Source organism: Vulpes vulpes, chromosome 2 (genome assembly GCF_048418805.1).
Source record: "Vulpes vulpes isolate BD-2025 chromosome 2, VulVul3, whole genome shotgun sequence".
NCBI classification, from domain to species: domain Eukaryota; kingdom Metazoa; phylum Chordata; class Mammalia; order Carnivora; family Canidae; genus Vulpes; species Vulpes vulpes.
In genome coordinates, this window is record NC_132781.1 from 62,359,625 (window position 1) to 62,383,086 (window position 23,462).

At 32.5% G+C, this 23,462-nt stretch overlaps 1 protein-coding gene across 9 annotated transcripts in view; it reads left to right on the plus strand.

The window, feature by feature from the left end:
- ANKRD17 (ankyrin repeat domain 17) overlaps positions 1–23,462 on the plus strand; it is a 155,420-nt gene that overhangs the window by 26,913 nt on the left and 105,045 nt on the right. For 3 of the 9 annotated variants that reach the window (XM_025985100.2, XM_025985102.2, XM_025985104.2), the window contains exon 1: positions 7,603–7,756. The exons of 5 other annotated variants lie outside the window; for them this stretch is intronic. In XM_025985100.2, the coding sequence (XP_025840885.2) occupies positions 7,703–7,756 (54 nt within the window). In that variant the 5' untranslated portion in view covers positions 7,603–7,702. Of the gene's footprint in view, positions 1–7,599; positions 7,757–23,462 lie in introns of those variants that run through there. One more of the 9 variants, XM_025985103.2, reaches the window with a different exon arrangement.

A 23,462-nucleotide genomic window follows, 5' to 3' on the forward strand; every position in this document is an offset into this window, starting at 1 on the left:
GAAATTTGTGGGGAAAGTTGAAAGTAATAACAGCTGTGTTGTGGGATAGCTTCATAAGGACCAAAGAGATATTTCAGTTACACAGAATGAAATCAGTATGTGTGCATATCTATCTATCTATCTATCTATCTATCTATCTATCTATCTATCTGAAATACGAAGGTTGTGTTAGAATCCTGTTTGTATATCCAAACTTGGATATAGGGAACTATATCCAACTTGGGAACTTTGGAAAGTCAGTTATGCTCTGAGATTGTCTTTATGTGAAGATCCTTAAATATCTGTGGTCAGGATTACGTTCGTAGAATACGAAATGGTACTCTGTTTTGTAATTTTTGACCTGGCCTTAGGTGGATAGAGACAATTTGATGAAATACCTTTCTTAAGAGATGGAGTTATGAATCTGAAAGAGTGTCAGTCTTGATATTTACAGCAGTTGCTTGCTGACAAGCCATTCAAGATTTGTTATGAATAAATTAGATTAGAAGGAGAGGCAGCCTGGGTGGCTCAGTGGTTTAGCGCCTCCTTCAGCCCAGGGCGTGATCCTGGAGTCCCAGGATCCAGTCCCACGTCAGGCTCCCTGCATGGAGCCTGCTTCTCCCTCTGCCTGTGTCTCTGCCTCTCTGTCTCACTGTCTCTCTCTCTCTCTCTCTGTATGTCCCATGAATAAATAAAATCTTGAAAGAAAGAAAGAAGGGTAACAGGCATCACGAGAGACCAGATTGATTGGAGCTTGTTGCCAGTAACCCCAAACCATCCAAGAACCAAAGGAGGAGAGCCAGTGACAGTATTGGAATTCTAAGGTTGCTTGGATATTTTTTACAGTCTAATTATTTTCCATACCTTTGATACTATGTTAAGCATGTTACCCGGAGCTGTTTCTTCATTTAGAGTAGGACACTCGTCCTTCAAAAGGGTGGTAGAAATTGGTGACTAAACAAGTTGGTTTTGGACTTAAGTCTTTTCTTGTAATTTGTATTTGTATCCTCAGCCTCTCTTCTTTCTCTACCACTCTGCCTGTGTGATATGTATATGTGTGTTGGGGAGTGGGTTTTGTGTGGTGTATTTCTTTTTGTTGGTAGATACTCATTTCAGAGCAGAGGACAGCTAATATATTGCTGACCAAATTGAGAATGTTGTGTTATCAGTAGATTTAGCCTATTTGAAATAAAAATGAAAAACATTGAAATAAGTAATTTCTTTTAAATATGTACCTTTAAAATTTTTATTTGAAAATGTACAGTACAAATTGGGGGTATGTGAATGTGACCTAAAAATAATAAATATTTTACCAATTTTGTATACATAGAACCTATTGTGAAATACTGGAAAAAGAATGAATTCATGGTGTGACCTATCCTGGATAGAGACAACAAATGTGAGTGTCCAACAGGCACACTGTTACTAGAGATGTGAAAAGAAGAACAAGCTGCTTTGTTTCTTACTTTGCTTACTTACTATATTACTTACATTTGGACAAGACCATGCTTGTATTCCATTCTGTACATAAAACACATATGGATGAACTATTTTGTTTAAATATATTGATATTTTCACACTTATTCAGAGTGAAGTTTGGGTTTTTTTTTTTTTTTTTTTGCTGGATTAAAGAAAAATGGAAAAATGGAAAGACTACAAATCACTAGGTAAAAAATTAATTGAAGATTTTGATTTTAAACTTTGTGAAGAATCAGGTTTAAATTTTTCTAGATTGTAGACTCTAGGAGGTGGACTGACTTTGTCATTCTATATCCATTATGCAGTATAAAGCCTGTCACTTGATAAGCACAAAAATATTTATATAAATGCATGATGAAAATGCTAATGATGATCTTTCCAAACAGAAGTTTGCTAGGGCTTTTTATGTTAGCCTTGAGAAAAATTTTATTTATGCAATAAGATAAATTATTATAAAATAGTTCATATCTTTTCCCTCAATTTAAAGTATACTACTAGATGACCTTTGCATTATTTTATTTTTGATTTTACAATTTTAAGTATCCTTACTTAATCTTTCATTACTTAAACCTTTGAGGTATTTCTAAACATACCCAGAAGCATGCCTAACTGCTAACATTTGGTTGGTATGGAGGTTCTAGTGGAGGTTTAATCATTCTTATTTTTAAATTTTATCATCAAATTTGGCCCTGGAATGTATGTCAGACTGAGATAGAAACTGTTCAGTGCTCTTTATGTCAATAAAAATTGCTTATGTGTGGTTCTATCTTACTCTGTATTTTTTTTTTTTATAATGATGGAAGGGTTACTTTTAAAATTTTGTGCTTTAAAAATGAGTAGTTTGAAATAAATGTGGAAAGGAAACAAATACATCCAACAGCATTTAATTAATTTATTTAGTGAGAATATATCCAAAGAATTTTGTACTTTTAGAATACTAAATTCTGGCAGAAACTTCACAGTTTGCTCCTTAGTTAAAGAACCTGGATAGAATTTGTATTTTAGCAGAAGTAGATTTAAAAATTATTTTATTTTATTTATTTGTTTTTAAGTAGGTTCCATACCCACTGTAGAGCCCAGCACAGGACTTGAACTCATGACCCTGAGATCAAGACCTGAACTGAGATCAAGTTGGTTACTTAATCAGCTGAGCCACACAAGTGCCCCTTTTTAAACTTTTTTTTGAAGATTTTGTTTATTTATTCATGACAGACACAGTGAGAGAGAGAGGCAGAGACACAGGTAGAGGGAGAAGCAGGCTCCATGCAGGGAGCCCGATGCGGGACTCGATCATAGGACCCCAAGATCACACCCTGGGCTAAAGGCAGCACTAAACCACTGGGCCACTGGGGCTGCCCCTTTTAATTTTTTTTTTTTAAGATTTTATTTATTTATTCATGAGAGACAGAGAGAGAGAAGCAGAGACATAGGCAGAGGGATAAGCAGGCCCCATGCAGGGAGCCCGACATGGGACTTGATCCCGGGTCTCCAGGATCACACCCTGGACTGCAGATGGCACTAAACCGCGGGGCTACCGTCCCCCCTTTTTAATTTTTAAAAAGATTTTTTTCCTCCCCACTTTTTTCTCTTTTCTAAATGCATACAGATAGAATCCGCATCAATGCCTTTGGGGAAGGGGGGGTGGCATAAATAGCAATTGAGGTCCTAATCTGTCAGGGAATGAATTTATGGGATTTATTTTGGTAAGAGGCAGAAATTAAATGAGAGAAGGTGTACCTTTAATTTGAAATTCCTTGAAAAGTAGAAATGGTGAGGAAGTAATGATAAATCTAGATACATGTTTTTAAAACTGATGCTGATCTCTGATCTGGGTTTTTTAATAGATTTGTACCATTAATATTTCTAGGGGAGCAGTCAGTCTCATTCACTGTCAAAATATAAGGTAGTTCAACTTCTTTAGAGTATTGGTAGCATAAAAATTTAAATACATATATCTATCAAGAAATACACTATACAGTTATTTTTAAGCATGTGTAATATGTGTGCCCTTGCCTTGGGGCATGCTCATTGCAGCATTAAGAAACATTAGAGACAACACAAATACCCATCAATAGGGAGGGAACTGATTAAATATGGTATAGTCCTTCAGTGAAAATTTTAGCAACTATTAAAGCAATAGACCTGCATGTGCTAAGCAGAAACAATTACGAAGTACTAAATTTTAAAAATGGGGATGCAGAAAAGGATGTATAATATACTTCCATTTGTATAGAAAGTAATCTTACACTAAGATATACATCGGTATGTAGATTATGTCTGGAAGAATACACGAATTGTGCCTTTTTAGAGTTGCTAAGAGGTAGGTATCCTGTTCTCTTTATTTTCTTTTATTTGTGAATGTTTTCCATGAATATATATTACTTTAAATACCATAGTTAATAAGAAGGTTAACAGTGGTAGAAATGAAAAGAATAATTACTATGCTACATTAGACAGATATCTAGAACCTTGAGTTATATTATGGCATGACTGGTTCAGGAGAAATGATAAGGTAAAACCATGAGATAGTGCTGTTTTAATAACGTTTGGGCTTTCTGAAATTTGACCAGACTTCATTGCTCTTTTAAGTTTTGTTTAATTCTTTAATATCCGTATCTCATTTATGTTTGGTCCAGGTTATTTCACACTTGAGTTTCATATTTCTGCTAAAATATAACTTACAGGTAGAAAAATTGATTAAAAATAGCTTAATATGGGGGGAACAAACATCAAACAAAGTGTTGAGTCATAAGAAATAGTGTTGCTTGCTTGTCCTCAACACATTTGTGCGTGTGCGTGTGTGTGTGTGTGTGTGTGTGTGTGTGTGTGTTTGTATGTTTTGGTTTTTTTGTTCCTTATTCCAAGAAACCAGTGATGGTCCTAAATAAAATTGTGATACTAGAAGATTTCCTTCATCCAATCTTGGTATTGAGCTTCTTTTGTCCTCCCCCCCCCCCCCTTTTTATGAGACATTTCTCTTCACTTTGGACATTTGAATCTTAATTTTAGTATGTATTTTCTTTTATGATTTATTATTTACGTATGCTAGTTTGCATTTGTTTGTGTAACTGTTCATATGTTAATTGCTATTTGCACTTTAATGTTTTTACTGTTGGCAAAAAAATGAAAGACCTTGTGCCATTGAAATCAGTTTTAGGCAAATGGGAAAACAGGTTTTTGTTTTTTATTTTTTTTACCTTGGAGATGAGGTTGACTAGAAGGAAGGTGGCTCACTTCAGGTTGTAGGATTTTAATGCTGATACATATGAATCTCTCTTGCACCCTTTGCCTAGAGTATTTTATGCTGTGGCATAGTTCATCATATTAACAGAAAGGACCAGAAAATAAAAATAAAAGGACCAGAAATTAAAATAAAAATAAATAATTACTTTGCTTGTATAATAAAAAATTACAGAAATTCTGAAATAAATATTCTGCTTGTTGTGTTATTTCTAATGCCTTATTTCAGTGACCTAGTCACAAAATAAATGTTTTTGTCATTGAAATTATTCTTAGTATAATTGGATGCATTACTGGATATCCAGCAATTCCTGTATTTATGGCATTTGTTGTTTAATCAACAAATGCTGAAGTGCCTACTCTTTGCCAGACGCTAGCCTTGGGTATATGTTGATGACAAAATGTTGCCTGCTTTCATTAAGCTTCTGATCTGTAAGAGAGAGTGATGATGACAAATGGGTATAAACATTCAGAATCCTGGAGGAGAGCTGTAATCACATACTTTTTCATAAAAACTTAACAGTAATTTTCTAAAAAGATAAGAGAAGCACCATGTAACCCAAGAATAGAAGGGAAGGAGAGAGGGTAAATGGTTTGATTGACTTGAGGCATAAGGGGCCTGATTACTTGTCAAATAAAGTTGAAAAGTATATTCTTGATTTTGGGAAATAAAAGTGACCTAACACAAGAGTTCTTTGAACTCAAACCTGTCTTTGCTTGCTTATGTTGGAGGAAGGTTTGAGAAAGAGAAATCTTGTTGTTGACTTCTTTTAATCTAAGGGTGAAGCAATTTATTTGATGCATAGAAATAATTGGCCTGGAGGAAAGGAAATAGTAAAAGCCACTTTGCCTAGTTTCTCTTAAGCTAGGTCTTAACAATGGAAATTACTTTGTTTGAGAAGCCTCCAAATGCCAGGCATACCCATACTTAGATGTAAGCACTATATATGGCTTGAGGGAAACATTTTTAATATCATTTGTTTTCCATTAATTCCACACAGCCTTTGGAGTTAGACTGTTCCGGGTTTGAATTCTAACTCTGCTATAAAACTGTATACACTGAGATTAGATTTCCTTTTTTTGTAAAATGAGGATAATATTACCTCAGGAATATTACCTGAGGAAGTATATTAGATGGAGGACAGATTCTGGAGCCAACTGCCTGGGTTTAAATCTTAGCTCTTCAAGTTAATTAGTGTAGTTGGGAATAAGTTGGGCTAATTTTTAACTCCTCTGTGCCTTAGTTTTTATTTATCTAGAATGGAAATAATAGTTCCTACCTTACTTTTAGAATTATTGTGAGAATTAAATGAGTTAATACATACAAAGCACTTAAAATGGCATGTGGCATACATATAGTAAGCGTAATGTAATCCTTAATGTTATTATTCTAAGTTATTATCACTTAGCAGGGTTATTATAAGGATTAAATAACATGTCTGTTTAAAAAAAGCCTCATGTATTTCCTGACACATTTAAGGGTACCCCCTAAATATGAGTTATTAAATAGTAGATAATTTTTCTCATTTAATATTCATATATTAAGAAATGTTACGCCTTAAGAAAAATGCTGTTAAGAAATTTTATGCCTTACTGACTGTACCTGGAACAGTTTCTGATATACAGAAGATATTCCATGTTGAATGGATGTTATGCTGTTTTATAGGTAAATAATCTGAGGCCCAGGAGAACTTCAGAATCAAACATGACATCATTTTGAGGAGACATTACTGGCAATGTCTTTTCCACTCAAACATGACATCATTTTGAGGAGACATTACTGGCAATGTCTTTTCATATCATGAGTTTTCTCAAATTAGATTTGGCCATATGTGTTAATAATAACTCCCACCTCTAATTTTTTTCGTATATTTTTCCTTTCCTTTAAAAATTTATTTTCTTTAGTTAGGAGAATTTAGACTAGAATAACTATTCATTTTAGAATTATAATTAGACTGGTTAATCAGTACTTGGAGGAATGGCTTCAGTTTTAGTTTGTGTGACACTCCTACATGTGCACATTTTATTAATGCCACAAGGCATAAAATATTGTTCCTTTCCCATTGCATTTCTTATACTCCAGATTACATTAGAAAGAAATTTGAGGAGGTAACAATTTTTATTAAATTGAGGATCAGTTACAGTAATGAATATAATATAAATTGGCTCTGCTGTCAGTCAGCAACTTTATTTGCTGTTTAATGATCCAGATACAGTGTCTCTGAATTTCATTTATCTGAATATTTTAGTCTCTTGTAGTATTTATGATAAAGGGGGAAAGTGACATTCCTTAGGTTAGTAAATGAAGTTTAGTAAATGACATTATTAGAAAATGAATATAACCATGATGTGTTATGTCTCACTTCAGTACTTGTAAATCAGTTGAATGTTGATATTTCCAGATTAGATATTTCCAAACAGATTAGCTTCTAGTTACTGTTTTAAAAATCTACATTAAGAATTATTTTTGACACCCTTAAGTCAGCACCTGTAATGTATATGTTATATAATGCATTTGCCTGATGTAGCAAATTCCTAATTTGGTATTACCCTTGCCTCCTTCCTTGTGTATTTAATACAGCCATTAATCTCACTACAAGGCTTTACTAAGGATAAATTGCTACGTAACCCACTTCAACCTCTTTTGTTCAACCAGGAAGCTAGACGTGTTTAAATAGCTTTTTTTAAAAAATGTATAATTACTTCTTTTTTTGAAATTTTAGGATTTTAAAATTTGTAATGGTAAAATAGGAGACTTTATTTATTTTGTCTGTTGAAATTACTTGACAGAAGTTTGCTTTGGAATAGAGCTTCTGTATCTTTAAAAAATACACAGTGAGTCACCCCCTGCTCTTTTGGTAGATGCCTGGCTAGTGAACAGCTAAGCTGCTTTAGGCATGTAATAGAACATTCCATTTCCTGTTCCCTTGCTGACACAGAGGAGTGTTCCTGCTGGCAATGATCTAATCATAGTGCAGTAAGAAACATGGCAGTTTGATAAAACATGGTGGAGACAGCGGCTGAAATGGAAGCATATGTTCTAGAAGACATTCTTGAGGTAGGGCTAGGTTTGTAAATGAAATGAAAGTTGAAATCTGAACAAAGAAATCTTATCTGCCGGAATTATTTTACAGATGAATAGATTAGACGAGAGAGCAAACAGAGACAGAGCATAAAAGCAAGATATGGTCAGACCTTATTCCTTGTGAGAATGTGCCAGTGTGGTTCACATGATTACTAAACAAGTCTAGAATTATTTTGTTTAAACTTTATGTTTTGTAAATTGTAGATATATGTTTGATAGGAAATTAAAAAAAAAGAAAGAAAGAAAGGGCCTCGGACTTCATAAAAAACGTTGGCTGGTGGTGACCTTTAGATTAACTCATTAGAAGGTGGGGTCTACAAAGCAGCTTTGAGTAGGTTTAGTGTCATATGTCTTAGAATTCATTTACATATTTAAACCCAAAGCTCTGCTTGCTGTTAACTATTAAAAACAGCTGGTTATTTTAGTTTCTAGAGTAAAATTAAGCATGTATATCAATCTGATTGCTTAATTTAACTGGTACATTCTGGTTCTGGATTTTTCATGTGACTTTGACATTATGAAATAAATTAAAATAAGAAAAAAAGACCCTAAAATTTAAGGGTCTGAGAGTTTGTAATAAAAATCTGTATTTTGAGTCATGAGAATTTTAAATTAATTTTCTTTTTTATCCTTGGTTGTATGAAATTTATAAGAACCTATTTGAGTAAAAATCAGTTCCAGGAAATACATGTCAAAGTGAAACTATAATGGGCTTTGGCCTTGGATGTAGTATAACTATCAGACATTTGTATTTGTAGGTATAGATATTTAATGCCCATTTTAAAATTATGGATGTATAGAGTTTTTTCCTTCATTAAGAATAAAACTGGCTAATTAAGGTAAAGAGGCTCATGCTGGTGAGTGGTATTCCTAATACTTAGACTGTTAAGACAATTTATTAAATATTTCACTATTCTTAGGAGGAGATTGTGTTAAGGGGAGAGGGCTTGGGAAATTAAGCTGCAATGGGAAGCTAGGCGGGGTTAGCAGGAGAAAAAAGCCTATGCGCATTATAAAGTGCTGCATGATCAATGAGCATTTTCTGGAGTCCCTCAGTGTGTGCTTGGAGCTGACATTGCAGCAAGTCTCATGGTTGTTCTGCAGAATGAAAACTGATTCCATTGTATTATCTCGCTCCTTGCAGACACCTGCCAACATACTCTTTCCCTCTCTCCTAAGAGCTTATTGTCTGAGTTGAATCCTCTGGTTAATTTCCATTCTTTTCTCTCTCTCTCTCCTTCTCTCTCTCCCTCTCCCTCTCCATCATTTTAAACGTTTATACCATTGAGTTTTCTTTATTTTGGGGCAGGGGATACTATTGAGTTTTCTTAGAAATGATATGAATTACCTCCTTAGAAATAGTCTTATATACTTTCATGTAGGAACTTTCGTAATTAGGAGTGGTCACATGACTTAGTTCAGTTTAAGCAAGTGAGATTAGATTATAAAGTTCTGGTGGTACATTTTAATGTGCTTTTTAATTTTTGTGTGGATTTTAAAGAACTGTACTTTATAGATTACAATAAATCTATTTGATGATTTGTGTAGCCATTTAAAATTTCAGTATATAACAGATTTTACAAGTCTTATTTATTTTCTAGGAAAAGCCCACTGGAGCACAGTTTTGTGCCTTTTATATTTGTTTTTCTAATACTGTATTAAATATTGGCTTTCATTATTTTCACTAAAATTGTTTAATGTTATGTTTTTACATTACCTGTTTTGTTCATATTACTAGTTGTTAAAATAACCTCTAACTTTAATTATTTTTTCTAATTTTTGGTCTCAGTTTGTTTCCTATATACCTGTTGCATTAAACTATACTAAGTCGTTTTCTCTTTATATTATTTAACTATTTGTCAATAATTGGAAGACTAAATGAGAAAAATTATCACATAGTAATAAAATATGCTTCTTTTCCAAAATTCTCCTAGGTCATAATGACCTAAGAGAATAAATTTGTTATATGGAGATAAATGTACCATTTTTTAAAGTACCAATACTGCAAGTGAATAGACAATGTGTTACACTATAAGCTTTCCAGAAAATTATTTTTCTTCTTTTGAAAAAAATTAACTCCTAGTATAAATGGCCAATAATGAATAATGAAGTTCGTCTGTATACCACAGTGGCAGTTTTATTATTATGCCTAATGTTGAACTAAATAGTTCATCTTTGTGACTTCATTGAAAGTCTGGAATTTTATGTAGATTTCTGCTTCTTTACATTAAACATTGGACCCCTTCAATTTTTTCCAGTATAACTTGGTCCTTTAAATTATAAATTTCTTGAAGATGTGCTTATTAAATCTTAGTAAGATAAAAAAGTCAGTATCAGTGAATATAGTGAAGATTAATTCTCATAATGCTAGTTTACCTTTTAAATTGTAATTATTATATATACCTATATGTATTTAACTTGAATTTTTAGTGATCCTCAAAATCTTAAGTAAAACATTCTAAGTTTCTGAAACTTATAATCAAACTGGAAAAGATTGGTTTCAACTTGAAATCATTGTTTCTCAGCTACCCAAAATAATGAATTAAATTGAATAACTTCTTTATTTAAATTACCTGAATAATCCAGGCAGTAATTTTCTTTTCCACATCAAAGTGTTTGTGTTGCTTTGGTCAGCTTAACTAATACTTGGGAGTATAGCCAAATACAGATGATAGAAAAGGCTTAAAAGTCTATATAAATCCCCCCCCCCTTTTTAATTAATGTTATTTTTGCTGACATGTTTATAATTTAAAAATTTTGATGCTTTTCCTATAGGTCATATTAATAATGGATCCTAGTACGTGAGATCAATAAGAAGAAAAATAGTCCTCCAAATTTATTTTGTGTATTCCAAATTTGTCTGACCAAATGCTGTGTATATGAGCTTGAGAGGTTTATATATATAAGCTCTTTATATGAAAGCATGAATCATGAGAGGTCATTTCAGAAACTTGATTATACATTCTAGTTTTATTATTTAGTTTTAGTAGTTTTCTGTAAGAATTGTTTTACAAATGAGAAATTTCACAAATATTTTTATCTTTTTAAAAATATTTTATTTATTTATTCATGAGAGACACACACACAGAGAGGCAGAGACGTAGGCAGAGGGAGACACAGGCTCTATGCAGGGAGACTGATACGGGACTCAATCCTGGGACTCCAGGATCACGCCCTGGGCCAAAGGCAGGCACTAAACTGCTGAGCCACCCAGGTGTCCCCAAATATATTTATCTTAATTAAATTCAGAATGCTTTTTTCAGGGTATAGCATTTGATATATTTTTGTTTCAAGAAGTAGCAATTTTATGAAAATAAGAATATTTATAATATTAAGTATAATAACTCTAATGCCTAATCTTGTTCCTTTGTCAGACCAAAGCCATAGTTTCTAGCTTCATCTGTACTTGTTTTACAGGTTGTTGTATATAAGCTAAAAGCCCCAATTCTATTTGTTCCTTAGAGATCCAGTGGGTTGAGGATTTGACTGAACCCATTAGGGGAGAACTAAATTAAGGGTCAGATTTAAACATAGGAAGTAGATTTATTATGAAACCATTTCTTACTCTGTATTTATTTGACATCAGAGGGGTTTTTTTTTGCTTTTATTTTTGTTTTTAAATAAGATCAAAAGAGTCACAGGCAAGATATTGTTTCCTTTTGATTTGTCAACATGATGGACTAATGGTAAATAGGGCATTATAGTTCAAACTGATAATCTTTCTGTTTACAATGAAAATTATTTTCAGTTAATAATATAAAATCTCCATGAAGTAGACTCTTTGAACAAGTACTTGCTATATATCTTTTTATTCTATAGAATATGTTGTTTATGTATAGAATATATTGTTTATGTAATGCACATCATTTATAAAATATTGTATCAGCAAATCTGTGAATTTCTAAAGTTCTATATTTAGTATAACCATGGTAACATTTTTCACAAAGAAGAATTGGAGGAACTTTTAGGACATAAGTATAAATTGATCTAGAGACAGAGAAGTTTAGCTAAATATGTAAATTATTTGAGTTGATATAAGTAACATTTTCTGTTCATAAAGAGGTTTTGGAAAGATTAGACATGTTGAACAATTGAATGTTATAATTTCACTCCAGTATTTATTGAATATTTTCAGTATGCTAGACACTTGAAATTCAATGAAATTAGTCTAGCTAATTTTACTTCATAAACTGAAAGTTCAGAAGACAAAATGTCTGCCATTGGTATTTAAGTATTCTTGGATTCAGGATGCATTCAGCTGTGTATTTGAATACTAGTATTTTACTTCATTTTTTCGTTTGAGTAATTTGAAACCCATGTTTTCAGCATTCTGAAATTTTCAGTAAGCATATATTTTCCTTTAAGCACATATTTTCCTTTATTTAAGCACCTTTAGGTTATCCTTTTTTATACTTATCTATGTAATTGTTAGAGGTATTTATGAATGTTGGGCTGTCCATAAAGTCTCCTGGATCCTGTTTTCTATTTTTAGTCCTTAAAGATTTTCATTACCATTTAAATCAGTACATTGTTTATATGTGTATGTGAATGTATACTGTGTATGCAGTATTAACACTCATATATATGCTTGAGTGTATTCTGTGTACACACATTCATGTTCCTGCTATATTATGCATTAACAATACTTTTATTTGAAAATTGAGTTTATCTTGGAGGGAGGGGCAGAAATTGCAACACTGCTTTTTAATACATCAACTTTGGAGGATGCATGGGGATAGTATAGTATAGGATAGCTAAAATATAATGCTTATATTAGTTTACAGTCCCCCTGAAGAAGAATGATGTTTTAGTAGAATATGAAGGCTCCAGTTTGCAAAAATACAGTGTAACTAGAAGTGTGTGAATTAATCTATTACTCTCATATGTTAATCCATCATAGTCTATTGGTTAATATATGCTGTGGTGTATGAATTAGGAAAGGTCAATATTATGTATTATCTGCAGAACCATTGGCACTTTCCTGATTCTGCATTGTTAGGGGTCTGTGTTCCGACACATGACTAAAGAACTCTTTCTGTGTGAAATGAATTGGTTATTGCAGAGTTAGTGAGCATCGAAGTTCTACTTTTCCACTGATGTTTGGTTTATATAGCTTCCAGATTTGTGAAGACAATGGTCTTTCAGGAGGTGTTCATAGTGTTGAATGTCCGTGAGATAACTTTTGGTTTAATGAGTGGTTAGATTAATATTGGTCGTTAATAATTTGGTCTTGGATAGTATCAGGTTTCTTTTCTTTTTTTTAAGATTTTATTTTTTTATTCATGAGCGATAGAGAGAGAGAGGCAGAGACACAGGCAGAGAGAGAAGCAGACTCTATGCAGGGAGCCCGATGTGGTACTCGATCCCTGGACTCCAGGATCATGCCCTCGGTGGAAGGCAGGCAGACACGCAACTGCTGAGCCACCCAGGTGTCCCTAGAATCAGGTTTCTAACTAACTGGTTATATGTGAATATATGTTGTATATTGGACATCGACATAGTTTCTGGTGGCAGTAGTAACTGAGCATATTAGTTACCATTTATTGAAAATTTCAGTTATTATACAGAGGGACTAGGCCAGGTACTCCACAAGCATTGTTTTATTTAATCCTTTAAATGTCTCTCTGAAGAGAGAGGTATCCATTTCCTAGAATGAGTATAAGGAATAATAAATGAGATAGTTGGTATAAACATTTAGCACAGCACTTAGCACGTAGTTAATACTTCACTGTTAGCTATTTTTTGAAGTGATAACCCTTATGTACTATTTTATGTTAGTAAGTATCATCCCTATTTGACAAACCAATAAAACTTTAGTCTCAGAGGTGATTAGAGTAGCACTTCTCAAATTTCTTTTTATCTCAGGACTTTTACTTTCTTAAAAATTATTGGGGACTCATTGGGATTTTTGTTTTATGAGTTATACTTATCAGTGATTATATTGCAATTTAAAATTAAGAAAATTTAAAAACATAAACATTTATACATTTAAAATAATTAACATAAACCCATTACATATTAACATACTTTAATAAAAAATAACTTTTCTGAAAGAAAACTGAGAAAAGCAGCATTGTTTTTGCATTTTTGACTTCCAAATATTGCTACATTTCATTCTGCAGTATTGAAAAAATACATTTGCTGATTCCACCACTGACCTTACAAAAGTCGAAAACTAGGAAGCTGTCACATTCACAATGTCAGGTGTAAATTTCCCAAAATTCTAATTTTTGCTTAAAAGCTTGAATTTATTACTGATGACAAAGTGAGTTGTTTTGAAATGATAGGCTCACTTTATTCATTTTTGAGAAGATGTCTGCCAAAAAAGTATGAATAAACCATAGTCTGTCTCAAATGAAAATGTTATACTATGAAAAACAGCTATTGAGTTAGCTTTTTTACACAAGTGTCTTGAGATAACCACCATACCAAAATGTTTTCCATTTTGTCACAAAGAATATGAAAAAGTCATATATTCAGGTTGGAAATTTAAAAATTAGCACTTTTTACTGCTTCATAATGGAAACTGGCTTTCTGTCCTGCTCCTCCCCCCCCCCCCTTTAAAATTATGAGTGCATGTCAGAAAAGAATATAATTAGTACCATTGCCTTGATTCATGTTTAGGAATGGCAGTTTTATTCACCATTACTTCTGTATTGTCAGTGCAAATGTCAACTCAAGCAAACAGTGTCTTAGTATTATAAGAATAGTTTTAATCTCACAGATCCTCTGGAAAAGTCCAGGATCCCCATGAATGCTGTCGACCACACTTGATTAACTACTGGTTTATGGTAGATTCCCCAAGTTCACCATTAATAAGATTTAAGTCTGTTTGATAATGTTTTCTTTTACCATTTTATCGAATTTCTTAATTCACATAGTCCCAATTTATTTAATCTCTTTTGATACTCTCTTTTGGATTTTTCTATCCTTCAACTACAATATAGTAGGTTAAAGAAATGGGAAGAACTTTGCGTGAAAGTATAAGTAATTGCATAAAATTTTAAGTCCTAGGTTAATCATTCAGAATTTATGAAAAAGGAGTTTGAGGACTCCTAAGTGAAGTAGTGAGTGAAAGGAGAAGCTAGGAATAAGTAGAAAATTATTTTGCTTGTAGAATATCATTAAATAGTAACACTTTTGATTTTGATAAAGACCGTTTAAAAAACTGAAATGGATTTATAAATTCTATCAAGTGTCTTGTTATGATTCTACTGAATAATTAGGAAAGCAGTTCATACATTTGTTTGGATACTCATTTTAACAAGCGAAACAAATATATGTAGTGTCAAATATGAATATTTTTTAAAAGATTTATTTGAGAGAGAGAGAATGCATGAGCAGAGGGAGGGGCAGAGGGGAAGCCGACTCCCTACTGAGCGTGGAACCCAATGTGGGGCTCCATCTCCCTATCAGAAAGATCATGACCTGAGCCAAAACCAATAGTCTAAGGCTCAACTGACTGAGCCACCCAGGCGTCCCTTGAATATCTTTTATTTGAAAGGCTTGTTGGCTACTTTTCTGTGTTCTCTGACAGGTGCCAGGTGGTTTTCATCCAGTAAAGAGAAGTTTTTTCTGTGGGACTAGTTCTTTTTTAAATTATCTACGAAAATGAAAAATAAGTTCAGATAATGTATATATCTTGATTATCCAAAGACTAAGCTGTTTCAAATTCCTTTGCCACTAGCAAAATTATTTTATTTAAAATCTAATTTATATCTTTCTTTTGTATGTATATAAGCATATATGCCCTACATTTTTGCCACAGTTTGATTTTGAAATTGGCATTGAAATCATGTGTTCCTGTAGGAAAGAAGGAATGTCAATAACATCTGTACATCTCTTGTCTATTTCACTTCTCAAATGCTAATAATTCTTCTCCCTGCTTCCAAATTCTAAAGGATTGTTGAGATGAGGAACAGTGTTGAGCCAGTATTAAACAGCTTGTTGGTTTTCTTTGCTATCTTAATTTTTGTTTAGTTTGGTTTCTGACCTTTTGTGATTTAGCCTCTTTCTTCTGAGTTTGGATACCTGCTGCCCATTTCATTTGATTTTTTTTTCCTCCTACAAATTGTCTAGATTCTGATTGTCTACTTGATGTTTGGATGTTATGGTCAGCCTGACTCTTAGTATTGTAAGATATTCTCATTTGCTGACCTTCTTATTCATCTAGCTAGTGTTTATCCTCAGCTAGTTCTAACCTTGAATTTGTCCTGTTGCCACTTCCCCAGTCCTTGTCACATGTTCTGCATTTTTAATTTATGCTCTGTCATAACAAAGACCAGTATATATTTGTGTGAACTGTTTAGGCAAGTTTGAAAAATACAGTTTCCAAATTCTTATATTTCATAAGGAAATACTGGTTAAGATTTTCTAAAAACATATGGTGTTTAAGTGTTCACAGTATTGGAAAGTTTTCTTTCTTAATCTTTTGTTACATTTGTGTAATATTTTGTTTTCTTTTCAAAATATCTTTCTCAGTTTCTTGTTCCTGTTCTTAGTTTTCTCTACAAAATAAAGTAAATGGAAACAACAGTGGGTAGAAAGTTACTCTCCCATAAAATTATATCCATTTAAAGAACCGAAATATTAAGTCCACATATATAATTTAAAAAAATCTTGGCAGGTAAATCATCATATTTAAATATTTTATGAATTAAAAAGATACATCTTTTATAAAGTGAGTGCTGAATTATGTTGACATTGATTTTTAAGTATTTTTAGATGGCATTCAATGGGCTTTTTCATTGTCTTGATCTTAGAGTGTTACCGTATGATTTTCTGTAAGTAGTTTAATTTTTGGTGTCTTTAGTGACTTAGCATTATATATTTGAACACAGTAAATATTTGTTTCTCATTTTATTTATTTATTTATTTATTTATTTATTTATTTATTTATTTTTGTTTCTCATTTTAATTTGAGGTATTCTTGTATAGTGAAGGAGCCACCTTTTTTCTTGAGGAGTTCTTTGAACTCTTAGCCTTGCTTAGGTGTATATACTGTATATGAAATGAGGAAGAAGAAAAAGTCATATTACTCAAATCACCCTAGGTGAATAGGTTATAGTTCTATGGTTTATAATTTTTGTCTGCTATTTGAAATTCTTTTATTGGTTTTCGTACTCTCTAAAGTTGTACCATATAGTTTCTCTACAATCCCTTCTAGAGGTAAAAGGGTAAAAGTCTATAACTAATCCTCTTAAGCTATTGACTTCAGTAACTTTCAAACAAAAAGTTTGAGATAATGGTCCCATATATTTCAAAAGCTTTATAACCTGTTTTACTGCTTTATTTCTCATTAGAGAAAATCCAATCTCATTTTTGCACCTGATCTATTATTTGACTTATTGACCCATCTTTTTTTTTTTTTTTTTTTAAGATTTTATTTATTCATGAGAGAGACAGAGAGAGAGAGAGAGAGGCAGAGACACAGGCAGAGGGAGAAGCAGGCTTAATGCAGGGAGCCTGGTGTGGGACTCGATCCCAGAACTCCAGGATCACGTCCCGGGCCGAAGGCAGGTGCCAAACCGCTGAGCCACCCGGGCTGCCCTTGACCCATCTTTATCTTTACCATATTTTTCTGAAGTGTTTCCCTTTACATTGTATTCTAATATTCTGTTGCTATTCACATTGCCTACTGGCTACGTTCTTTACTATCTAGTTATTCTCAAAGTCCTACTCTTTTCCTAGGATAGTTATTCTTCAAAGTCCTACTCTTTTCCTAGGATTTCCTCTCCCTGGTCATCTTTTCAAGTTCATTATGTCCCCTCATTTTCTGTTCTTAAAAAGTTACATGAGACTGTATATATTTAAAATATTACATGGTTTCTATTATGTTTTTGATTAAATGGAAACTAATATGGCTATCTTGGCTATTTTTAAATTAAAAAAATATTATTTATTTATGTAAAAGATATTTCATCCTGCAAAAGATTTGAAGTAGCTTATAAGAGTATATACTCTAAAAGTGCAAAAGGCAAATTAGTAAATTAAGACCAGAGATAAAAGTAGTACACAGAGGGATCCCTGGGTGACTGGGTGGCGGGCACTGAGGGGGGCACTTGATGAGATGAGCACTAGGTGTTATGCTATATGTTGGCAAATCGAACTCCAATAAGAATCAAATAAATAAATAGGTAAGTAAGTAAGCAAATAAATAAATAAATAAATAAATAAATAAATGAATAATGAATGAATGAGGGTGGCACTTGATGAGATGAGCACTGGGTGTTATGCTAGATGTTGGCAAATCGAACTCCAATAAAAAATAAACAAACAAATAAATAAATACAATACAATACAATACAATACAATACAATACAATACAATACAATACAATATAATGGGTTAAAAATAAAATGTAGTCTGAGTACTCAGTTTTCTGATGGTCTGATTTGTTCCAAAGATAAAATTTAGAACATCCAGAGCAGAGGTTGCAAACTGGTGAGTTCTTGGCCAAATCAGACTTTGAAATGTGTTTTGGATAGCTGACAGTGTTGGCCCACACAATGACCATTTATTTACATTTTCTTTAATTTCTTTCAGCACTGTAGTATTTTTGTTTTTTATTTTTGTTTTGATTCCCATTTTTGGTTGAGCTGTTCTCTTCTATTACTGGTTTGCTAAGAATTTTTATCATCAAAGAACATTGTTTTGTCAGGTACTTTTATCAGTATCTTCTGAGATCTTACTGTTTTCCTTCTTTATTCTGTTATTATATTAATGATATAAATTAACTTTTGGATTTTAAGCCAGCTTTATATTTTTGACATAAACTCCATTTTGGTCATCATATATGACCCCTTTTTGGATATCGCCAATCCTTATTGTGGTTAAGGATTATTATTCTTCACAAAGCAGAGTGTTCCTTATTTTTCTTTTTTTAACTAAAACCTTTGACCATTTTTTGTATCAAAAAGATGTTAGCCTCATAAAGTGAATGGCAGTGTATCTTTCTGTTCCATTTTCAAAAAGCTCCTGTATAAATGAATGTTTGATCAGTGAAGTAATCTACAACTAGTTTTTTGTTTGTGAGAAAATTATTAATAATTGAATTTCTTTGATAGATATATAGAGAGCTATTTAGCTTTTCTCTGTCAGTTTTGAAATATGTAAATCTTGTAATATGAATTGTTGAATTAATTGACACAGTTGTTTATAGTAGTCTTGTACTCTTTAAATAATGGTGGGACCTATAATAGTGTTCCTTCTTTCAATCCTGGTTCTAGTAATTTATGTTTTCTTTTTTTTTTTTAATGTGTAGTCTAATATGAAATTTGTCAATTTTATTTTTGATAAACTTTAAGCTTTTCATCTCTTGTGATCAGTTTTTCTGTTCATTTTCTATTTCATTAATTTCTGCTCAATATCCTCCTTTGTACTTTTTATTTAATTTGTTTTAACAATAACGTCTTTTTTAAAAATTTTTTTATTTATGATAGTCACACAGAGAGAGAGAGAGAGAGGCAGAGACATAGGCAGAGGGAGAAGCAGGCTCCATGCACTGGAAGCCCGACGTGGGATTCCATCCCGGGTCTCCAGGATCGCGCCCTGGGCCAAAGGCAGGCGCTAAACCGCTGCGCCACCCAGGGATCCCCATTTAATTTGTTTTTATTCTAGTCGCTTTAAGTGCAAGCCTAGATTACGATTTTTAACATTTATTCTTTTTTACTATAAGTATTAAAATCTATAAGTGGCTTTTATGCAGTGCTTTAGTTATAAATACTACAAATTTTGATATGTTGTATTTTCATTATTATTTATTCTAAATGTTGTATAATGTCCCTTGTGATTTCCTCTTTGACTTAGTCTGCCTTTCTCACCTGGGGTTTCATGGTAGAATTAAGCTGTAATTCTTAAGACATCTCTGTTTCCTGTGCATGTAGAATAATACTGATTATATATCATTCTTGAGAGAATTAAGATATAGTCACTCAAATGATTTTTCGTCCTCTGTGATTCAGATGAACTCTTTTTGGGAAAGGTTCTGTGAGTTATTAAAAAATGGCATACTTCATTTGTAATATTTTGGGATGCTACAGGTTTCCAATTTAATTATGTGTGGTCAGAGACCATACTCTTCTTTCAGTTTTTAAAAATGTATTAAAATTTGTTTCATTGTCCAAAATATGGTCCCATTCGGTGAATGTTCCATGTACACTTAAAAAGAACGTGTTCTCTGCAGTTGTTGGGTGAATATTCCATAAATGTCAGTTAGATTATGTTCGTTAATAATGTTAATAATTATTATATCTTCTTGCTAAATAGATCTTTTATCTAATTAAATGTCCCTCTTTTTATTTGTTAGTATTCCTGGTTTTGTCTGGATTCTGCTTTGTCTGATGTTAATAATAGCTCTACCAGCTTTGAAACAACTAATGTTTTCATAGTATATCTTTTTGCATGCTTTCAACCTTTATCTTTATATTTGAAGTGCATTTCTTATAGACAGCATATAGTTAGTTCTTGTCTTTTTATCCAGACTGACAATCTCTGCCTTTTAATTGGTGTATTTAGTTCGTTTTTACTTAATTAATAGTAGTTATCAATATTTTATGTTTGAAACTACCATCTTGCTAATTGTTTTGTTTGTCCCATTTGTTGTTTTGCTCCTTTTTTCCTTTGTTCATGTCTGTTAATTTGATTATTTGTAGTATTTAATTTTATTACCTCTATTGTCTAATTACCTCTTTTTATTATTTGAGTGATTGTTTTGGGTTGTAATATACACGTTTTTAACTATGGCTCCTTTCACATAATAATATACCATTTCACATATAATGTTAGGAACCTTATTATACCAGTGTATTTTATTTCTCCTTTAATGTCTCTTGTGGGATTATTGTCATATATTTTATTTCTATATGCATTGAGAATCTCCAGAATAGATTATTATTACTTAGAGGTATTTTTTTAATAAGAAAATGGAAGGCATCTATTTTTATATCATTTCTGGTATTCTTCATTACTTTGCATGAATCCAGTTTCATCAAGTATCTGCTTGAATAACTTCCATTTCCCTGGATGACTTTCCTTTATGTTTTCTTAAAGTGCAGGTCTGTGGACAACAACTTCTCTCAGATTTTGTCTGCAAATGTCCCTTTATCCTTTCGTTTGTTTTAAAGATTTTATTTATTCATTTAACAGAGACAGAGAGAACACAAGCAGGTTGAGAGGCAGAGGGAGAGGGAGAAGCAGGCTCCCTGTTGGGCAGGGAGCATGATGTGGGGCTCCGTCCCAGGACCTGGAGATCATGACCTGAGCTGAAGGCAGTCATCTAAGCCACCCAGGCACCCACCCCCACCCCGTTATGTTTGAAGTATATTTTCACTGCATATAGTATTCCTGATTGAAATATTTTTTTTTTTCCTTAAACCTTTTAAAAGTCTCTTTTGTCTTCTGGCTTCCATTATTTCTGATGAGAAGTCAGCAGTCGTTCTCATCTTTTCTTTTTATACATAATGCTCTTCCCCCCTCTGTTTGAATTTTTTTTTCATTTTTGATTTACAATAATTTTATTATGGCATGATGTGGTGCAATTTTCTTTACATTTGTTCTGTTTGAAGTTTGTTGTATTTATTAGATTTGTGAGTTTATATTTTTATGTCTACATTTTGAGAATTTCTAGGCATTATGTCTTCAAAATTTTTTATATCCTTTATTCTGGGATTCCAAAGACACACACTATATTGTATTTTCCTAAACATAATGTTGCCTCTTTACATTCTTTTTTCAGCCTTTTTTTTCTCTTCATGGTTGAGTTTGGATAATTTTATTGCTCTGTATCAGATTCATTGGTCCTTTTTTTCTGCATTGTCATCCATTGAAATTTAATAGTAAACACTATTATTTTTTAGTTATGGAAATTCCATTTGATCCTTTATTTTTGTAGATTTCATTTCTCTCTTCATATTCACATTTTTCTTTGAATTGTTGAGCACACATAAAAGAGCTTGCAAGTTTCTTGTCTGCTAATTCCATGCCGGTCATTTAAAGGTCTATTTTTATTTACCTGTTTCTTCCCTAGTTATGGAATATATTTTTTTGCTTCTGAGTAATTTTTATTTGATGGTGGACATTTTGGGACTGCATTTATTGAATGTCTGAATGTTACGTCCTTTTTTAAAGAGTGTGGAATCTGTTTTGGGCTAGCAGTTAGGTTACTTTTGAATCAACTTTATTCTTTTTATTCCCCCCCTTTAAAAAAGTTTAACTTTATTTTTATCATTATTTTTTCTTTTAATTTCAGTATAGTGTACTCTCTAATCCTCACCCCCTATTTCACCCATTCTCCTACCCACTTTCCCTCTGGGAACCATCAATTTGTTCTCTGTAGTTGAGTCTGTTTCTTGGTTTGTCTCTCTCTCTCTTTTTTTCCTGTGCTTGTTTCTTAAATTCCACATATGAGTGAAATCATGTGGTATTTTTCTTTCAACTTTATTCTTTTGAGGTTTTGAAGCATTGTTATGGCATCTGTCTAGTAGCCTGTACTCTAAAGTTAAGAGGTGTCTTACTCTAATGTGTGGCCTTTCTGGATTCTCTACCAAATAACCGAAGTTTTCAGTTGAAAACTCTGGCTGGCTGGTTGGATATGGATGTTTTGCATTCCTGTGGGAGCTCCTATAGTTGTTTAACTTACAGTTCCCCAAAAGTTCTTTTTTCTCAGTTCCTCTCTCCAGTTTTCTCATACATATTAGATTTCTTAGCTTTTCCAATCTCTGATTTTTGTCCAAAAAGGTGGGAGAGTGGTAGAGTTCACTACTTTTTTTTTTTCTCTCTGTCTATGCCTATTGTAAGTTGTTTGAAAAGAGATGAGAAGCCTTGTTATTTAAACTGCTGGGTTGTGGAGAGAATTACATTAAATGGACTGGGTAAGCTGTGGTAAATTTGCAATGAAATATCTTTCATGACTAACAGTGCCACATCCTATAGTCTTTCTAGCCCTCATCTATTTAGTTGTAAAATCACTTACTCAATAGATGTAAGCAATATGTACTCAATAGATAAAGTGTCATTGCAGTTCCATTGCAGGTGCTACTGCCACAGATAACTGCCTATGTACCATGTTTGATAGCAGCATCTAATATGCTTATGTTCCATATTTCATAGTACATTTTAAGAAAGCCTAACCCTATTTAGTTAAAAATCCCCAAAATTGCTCTTAACTATGTTTAGAAAGGTGAGTACTAATTGAAGTAATTTAAAATAAACTGTTTCAGGTTATTACTAATGGCAAAAACTATTGTCACCTCTTTAGTAATGGGATGGAAAGCTTCATTAATTATAATAAAATTTCATTGAAAACTAGAAATTATAGAATGGTTCAAAGAAAGTTAGAGGAATATTTTGGTAGATTTCCTTTCAGTCCATTCTTTATGCCAGATGCAGGTATACACACATTTTTATCAAAGTGGGATCATATTTTTAAAAAATACTGTGTCTTGATTTATTCTCCTCAGACGTTATTTATATTTTTCTGTGTTTTTTAAAATATGTGTTGGAAGTATCAATTTAAAAAATATCAAATTTATTTTTCTGTTTTTCTGTTATTAATAATACTACATTGAGTATTTTTCTCTATTCTTCTGGATTTCAGAAAACATCTGGTAGATTCCTAGATCACCGGATATAGATTTTTGAAAACTTTTCTTTTAATTACATTAATAAATATTCATTGTAA